The sequence below is a fragment of the Sapajus apella genome, unplaced genomic scaffold (assembly GCF_009761245.1).
Source record: "Sapajus apella isolate SASKATOON/1434 unplaced genomic scaffold, GSC_monkey_1.0 scaffold2, whole genome shotgun sequence".
NCBI classification, from domain to species: Eukaryota; Metazoa; Chordata; class Mammalia; order Primates; family Cebidae; genus Sapajus; species Sapajus apella.
In genome coordinates, this window is record NW_022436942.1 from 20,159,290 (window position 1) to 20,165,985 (window position 6,696).

The following is a 6,696-nucleotide window of genomic DNA, read 5'->3' on the forward strand; positions in this document are numbered from 1 at the left end:
AAAAAAAAAAAAAAAAAAAAAAATGCTGCAGCTCCTGAATTGTCCTTCATATTGCTGGCTCTTCTCCTTGGAGTCTCAGCTTAGATGTCACTTCCAAAGACTTTTCTGACCACCCTATCTCACGTCCCCCCCCCCAGCTCTATTTACAGCACCCTACTTCTTCTCACTAGTTATCATAATTATTTTAAAAATTACTTGTCTAGGCCGGGCGCGGTGGCTCACGCCTGTAATCCCAGCACTTTGGGAGGCCAAGGCGGGTGGATCACGAGGTCAAGAGATCAAGACCATCCTGGTCAACATGGTGAAACCCCGTCTCTACTAAAACTACAAAAAATCAGCTGGGCATGGTGGTGCGTGCCTGTAATCCCAGCTACTCAGGAGGCTGAGGCAGGAGAATTGCCTGAACCCAGGAGGCGGAGGTTGCGGTGAGCCGAGATCGCGCCATTGCACTCCAGCCTGGGTAACAAGAGCGAAACTCCGTCTCAAAAAAAAAAAATTACTTGTCTATTTATTTACCTGTTTATTACCTATCTCCTAACACCAGAATGTAAGTTCCTAGTTCTAGCACAGCATCCAGCACAGAATGCTGTTAAGTATTTCAATAAATATTTTCTAGCTAAATCAGTGAATTTAAGAGAAGGAACGGACAGGAGCAATAAAAGAAGCTAATTAACAACCCAAAAGGTTGAGGTGGATTGTGGCCATGCAGTCATTTGTAAACTTAAGAGTACAACCTAACATGTTTCTTTTCTGATTTGGGGCACACCCAGGTTATCCTCAGCTTCAATTTTGTTCCCCAGGTGGGCCTGCCAGCCAAGTCAGCTGTATCGGGAGCCATCCTCCTGGTGGTACCCAATGTCATGGGAATGATGTGTCTGTCACCCCCATTGGACAAGCTGGGGAACAGTCATAGAGGAACTAGCTTCTGTCAGGTGAGATGCTTTGCATATAGTACTTAATATTTTTTGAAGCAATAAATTTGTTTAATGGTACCACTTTTGTAATTTATTTTTTGAGATGGAGTTTCGCTCTTGTTGCCCAGGCTGGAGTGCAACGGCACGATCTCAGCTCACCACAACCTCCACCTCCCAGGTTCAAGTGATTCTCCTGCCTCAGCCTCCTGAGTAGCTGGGATTACAGGCATATGCCACCATGCCCAGCTAATTTTGTATTTTTAGTAGAGACAGGGTTTCTCCATGTTGGTCAGGCTGGTCTTGAACTCCCGACCTCAGGTGATCCACCTGCCTTGGCCTCCCAAAGTGCTGGGATTACAGGTGTGAGCCACTGCGCCTGGCCTACCACTTTTAAGTAAATAGAGCAATCTTGAGCTTCTAAGTATAAGGAGTAAATAAACAGTATCTTTGGCTTACAATTCTAGAAGTTGGTGTCTCTCTTCAATTTCCACAACTATGACAACCTGAGGCACTGTGCTCGGAAGTTAGACCCACGGCGTGAAGGAGGAGAAGTTCGGGTAAGGAAAACTGCTGGTGGTTTTTAAGAATATTTCAGGCCGGGCGCGGTGGCTCAAGCCTGTAATCCCAGCACTTTGGGAGGCCGAGGCGGGTGGATCACGAGGTCAAGAGATCGAGACCATCTTGGTCAACATGGTGAAACCCCGTCTCTACTAAAAATACAAAAAATTAGCTGGGCATGATGGCGCGTGCCTGTAATCCCAGCTACTCAGGAGGCTGAGGCAGGAGAATTGCCTGAACCCAGGAGGCGGAGGTTGCGGTGAGCCGAGATCGCGCCATTGCACTCCAGCCTGGGTAACAAGAGTGAAACTCCGTCTCCAAAAAAGAAGAAAAAGAAAAAAAACAAAGAGAATATTTTAGAGTAGAACATTCCAAAACACTCAGCAATACCCTTGACTAAGCATCCATGGAGGAGGGTCACAGGGCAGAGTATAGGTGAGTTCAATTAATGTCAGGTGGGTATGATTTGTGTTCCAGAACAAGACTGTGGTCAACCTGTTATTTGCTGCCTATAGTGGTGATGTCTCAGCTCTTCGAAGGTAATGCTACTGTGGCCAAATATACACAATAAAATATTCCTGGTCAGATCTTACTAGAAGGCAACATAGCAAAATAGTTAAGTGCTTCAGCTTTGGAATTAGACAGAATGGATACAGATTGCATTTAAATGAGATTTTTTTAAAAAAGTAAACTGCCTGCTCTATGATAACTTAATTAATGTTAGCCATTGTTATTAAGAGCAGAGTCGTAGGAAGTAGGTACCCTGTCTCATGGGCACTTACCACAGGTAGGCAGTGAATGATACTTCTGGAAGTATCACATTACTAGCTTTCTATTATGGGAATAACAGTCTCATCTGGGTATAGAACAAAGATTATTTAGAGCCTACAAATCTGGGTATAGGCTGTTTCACTTCTCTGAAACTTACCTAGTCTGACACCAGTTCACAAAGGACACCAGTGATTTCAGTCTCATCTAGGCAACTCTAGCTGCTTTCCACTACCCTCAGGTTTGCCTTGTCAGCCATGGATATGGAACAGAAAGACTATGACTCGCGCACAGCTCTGCATGTTGCTGCAGCTGAAGGTACTGAAGGGTTAAAGAGGGGAGGCTAATCATAAGACCCTTTCTTTTTCACCAAAAATACCTTCGTTATATGTGTCCTCAAAATGATAGGGCAGCAACTAGTTTTATCCAGACACCCTTCAGTTTGCAGCTAGACTATTACTGGGTGCTGCAGGGTACAAAACGGGATGAGGCCTTTTCCCTCTCCTCTTGGTAAAGACTCTCAAGAATAAGAATCAGTGGCTAAGTGTCTACACCAAAGGGTTTAAGACCTGTGCCTTCTCATTTTCCTTCTGCCCATATTCCCAGGACACACTGAAGTTGTTAAATTCCTGATTGAGGCTTGCAAAGTGAATCCTTTTGTCAAGGACAGGTGAGGATTAGGCTAAAAGTGGGGGAGGGTGGGCACAGCTTCGCTACTATTCTCCAGCCACCATGCAAATATATACGACCACCGCCCTCTCCATGTCTCCTTTGCCTGATCCTATCTTATTCCTCTCAGGTGGGGCAACATTCCCCTGGATGATGCTGTACAGTTCAACCATCTGGAGGTGGTCAAACTGCTTCAAGATTACCAGGACTCCTACACACCCTCCGAGACTCAGGCTGAGGCAGCAGCTAAAGCCCTGTCCAAAGAGAACTTAGAGAGCATGGTATGAGCACAGGTTATGGATAGCCCCCGCTCAAGAAAAAGCATTAGCTGGCCACACATGTAATCCATACCCACCAAAAATGCTATGGAGAGCTACACTGCTTCAGTCGGGACCAAGCAGTCATTCAGTAACTTGGGGTACTGCTTTCTATGAGAGTCAAAATACCCCTTCCCCTCAGCAGACAGAGTACAGTGAAGGGCTATCTCTGGATAGCAGTAGAGCTATCCAGAGAGAGCGGGCTTCAAAGTACAGCCAAATGGCTTGCCCCACTCAAAACCATCCCAGGTCTTCAACCAGGTCTCCTCTTCCTCTGCCTGAAGAAACCATCATGAGAGAGAGACAGTCTGGTGGAGGGACTCTAGCTACCATGCACATGTATATATCCACAGAATAAGGGAAGTGGGAATGGCTATATATATGGCTTTAGTAGTCTGGAAAGATCTACTCCCCTTGGCCAGGAGATGCTGCTGCTATTGCTAACAGCAATTTTATAGACAGAGAAAGTATTTTATGTTCAAATAAACTTTAATTATCAAATCATTTTTGCTAAACCCAGTCCTTTCTTCCCTAGGGGTATCTAGCTTCATTGCCATCATAGAAGGTAGAAGATGGAACCACAGGGTCAGATGGAATCCAAACAATACATATTCACTTACCCCACCAGGCTTTTCTCTACTCCAAATACTGCTTTAGGTTAAGTGTATTCTACAGCCAGGGAAGTATAGGTTTGAGTCTAAACAGGCTCTGAAACAGATTGTGTAAAACCTCAGGCCTCCCTCCTTCCTCAGGAAGTTCCAACTGTAGCAGAAATGAAGATGGAACTCTCAAGAATAAAGTTTCAGCCGGGCACGGTGGCTCATGCCTGTAATCCCAGCACTTTGGGAGGCCAACGTAGATCACATGAGGCCAGGAGTTTGAGACCAGCCTGGCCAACATGGAGAAAGCCCATATCTATTAAAAATATAAAAATTAGCCTGTGTGGTGGCACACACCTGTAATCCCAGCTACTTAGGAGGCTGAGGCACAAGAACTGCTTGAACCCAGAAGGTAGAGGTTACAGTGAGCCAAGATGGTGCCACTGCACTCCAGCCTGAGTGACAGAGTAAGACTCTGTCTCAAAAAAAAAAAAAAAGAATAAACAGTTTCTTCTAGCACTCATCCCCTAGATATACCCCATGTGTCTCTTCCCCTTTGGTCATGGTTATAACTGGCATAATGATTATGACAGATTGGCTGGGTGTCAGAGGTATAGATTAAGGTAGATGGACTCAGGGTAAGGATAGCCACAGCTCTGTGGGGCTGAAGGTCTGTGGCACTGAGCTACTGAGGAAGGAGAGCTCTGCTTTCATTCTGACACACTGAGTCAATAAAGCACTTACTGAGGGATCCAGAGCCGAAACTCTGAATGTGCTGTAGAGAAAGGGTCAAGTCATTGACTGCACCACTTCTTCAGCCAGAGGTAGAAAGGATTTACTCTGGAGAGATCTGGTAGAGCCCCAAGAACAAACAAGTTACATGTGGACAAAGGGAGGGAGAGGTATCACGATGATGAATAAATTCAAACAAAGCTGAACGATAAGACCCCGGGATGGAATACAGTCTGAGAAAGGCCTGGGCAAAGGGAGGCATAGGAACTGAAGGAAGCAGGTCAGGGAAGATACACACATGGTAGCCCAGGAAAACTGGCAGTAGTTGGTGGGTGGGGAGAAGTAGGGTTTGGCTGTATGCCTAGCTTTCACAAGGTAGGGGATGAGGAAGATGATTACGATATTGCACAGAAGACCCAACACTGAATTGTGGGAGCCAGAGGTTGCTTGGGGCAAAGTCAAAAGGCTTCAGACACTTTCAAAAGGAAGCTGGCCAAGAGTGTGATTAGGGACTCCAGTATGGACATACTAGAGGCCCTGGGGCACCTCAAGCCCGGAATGAGTCAGCAGCTCTCCATCCCAGAGAGCAAAGGCAGGCACGACTGGACCCCGGAAATCTGCCTGTAGTGTGTGAACCACAGAGACCTGGCTCACATCCACCAGGCTCAGCTTCTGGGCCTCATACTCCAGCAGCAGCCCCACCTTCTCTGGCTGCCCAATACCCTCAATTGGGGCTTTCTCGTTGGCCAACATGGTGTACCACTTGCGCTGGGCATAGGTGAACACCCAGGAACGATCATCAACACCAACGCAGCTATCCCGGGACATGTCCACATCTGCCACTCCTATCCGGAACTGCTGGGAGCGCTTCACTGTCACTTCCCAGTAGTGTCTGCCACTGGTGACCGCTGTGTCTGCCAGCACCACTGCCCACTCCCGGAAGCGCTCCACATTCAAGGCCACCTTGGTGGGCTCCAATCCCACCAAGCCATATTTGACACCCGTATCACCTCTGAAGAGTGCCAGGCTGCTGTGGGCAGTTTTTTCTTCCAGTTTGAAACTGATGCCTGCGGGCAGAGCAAAAAGACGGGATAATAACAGAGCTAGAGAACCCTAGGGCTGGTGATATATTCAGATCTGAAGCAGGCAGTCATAAGACACGAGCAACTAGGGAAGAGTCAGAATGCCACGCGGTCAAGACAGTCAGTGGGTCGCTTTAGTATGGGTAGCTTACGGAGTCGAAAAACTCGGATTGAGGAAGTTCCGGGATTCAAAGAAACCAAATGGTGTCACAAGTTTGGGAATCTCGGGACCAACGCCGGTGGGGGAAGGGAAAGACCCAAGAGGGTTGGAGTTGCTTCTCGGAGTGGGGTCTAGGGAAAATAGACGGAAGCCATTCTGGAAGTAAAAAAGAGTAAAAAGAGATAATCCTACCTCTCTGGGCCTCTGTGGAGGCAACTCCCAATCGTTTGGCTCCCCAGAGGCACACGCGCAAAGAACGTGCAAAGGGCAGCGCCATCTTGCGCCATGGATGAATAGGGCACGCCTCCCGGTTGAAGACTCAGCTATCCGCCCGCCTGCTCGCCTAGCACGTGGTGCGCGAGGGGTGGCCGCGCAGTGTTATGACGTGAGCGACCCTCTGCGGGTTGGTGGGGGCGCCATGTTGGCGGGTTCTAGTTTGTTTCTACCCGCGATTGATGCTGCTTATTCAGTTTTTCAGCGTAGAGGAGCGCTGCTCACATTTGAACTACATAAAACTTTTAGAGATGTAGCGTAGCCAGAAGCTTAAAAGTATAGATTTTTAAAATCTATACTTGAAATAGACAGTACTGTAATTAGTTTATTTATTTATTTATTTTTTGAGACAGAGTCTCGCTCTGTCGCCAGGCTAGGGTGCAGTGGCGCGATGTCGGCTCACTGCAACCTCTGCCTCCCGGGTTCAAGCAATTCTCCTGCCTCAGCCTCTGGAGTAGCTGGGACTACAGGTGCAAACCACCACGCAGCTAATTTTTGTATTTTTAGTAGAGATGGTGTTTTACCGTGTTGGCCGGTATGGTCTCGATCTCTTGACCTTGTGATTCGCCCGCCACGGCCTCTCAAAGTGCTGGGATTTCAGGCATGAGACACCTCGCCCGGCCT

At 47.5% G+C, this 6,696-nt stretch overlaps 3 protein-coding genes across 6 annotated transcripts in view; 1 reads left to right on the forward strand and 2 right to left on the reverse strand.

Annotated features, from left to right (window-relative positions):
• Window positions 1-3,730, forward strand: part of GLS2 (glutaminase 2) — a 10,720-nt gene extending 6,990 nt beyond the window's left edge. For 2 of the 4 annotated variants that reach the window (XM_032290511.1, XM_032290521.1), the window contains exons 12-17: window positions 801-932; window positions 1,379-1,471; window positions 1,950-2,011; window positions 2,482-2,558; window positions 2,847-2,910; window positions 3,040-3,730. In XM_032290511.1, the coding sequence (XP_032146402.1) occupies window positions 801-932; window positions 1,379-1,471; window positions 1,950-2,011; window positions 2,482-2,558; window positions 2,847-2,910; window positions 3,040-3,196 (585 nt within the window). In that variant the 3' untranslated portion in view covers window positions 3,197-3,730. Of the gene's footprint in view, window positions 1-800; window positions 933-1,378; window positions 1,510-1,832; window positions 2,012-2,481; window positions 2,559-2,846; window positions 2,911-3,039 lie in introns of those variants that run through there. The other 2 variants (XM_032290537.1, XM_032290530.1) reach the window with 2 other exon arrangements.
• Window positions 1-6,064, reverse strand: part of RBMS2 (RNA binding motif single stranded interacting protein 2) — a 148,350-nt gene extending 142,286 nt beyond the window's left edge. Inside the window, exon 1 of the mRNA XM_032290614.1 lies at window positions 5,992-6,064. The gene's annotated coding sequence lies outside the window, so the exon portion shown is untranslated. The remainder of the gene's footprint in view (window positions 1-5,991) is intronic.
• Window positions 4,639-6,181, reverse strand: SPRYD4 (SPRY domain containing 4). Its single transcript, XM_032290644.1, has 2 exons — window positions 5,992-6,181; window positions 4,639-5,624 (listed from the first exon to the last, which is right to left on the reverse strand). The coding sequence occupies exons 1-2, from the start codon at window positions 6,074-6,076 to the stop codon at window positions 5,086-5,088; spliced, it is 624 nt and encodes a 207-aa protein (XP_032146535.1). The 5' UTR covers window positions 6,077-6,181; the 3' UTR covers window positions 4,639-5,085.
• Window positions 6,182-6,696: the final 515 nt, after the last annotated feature.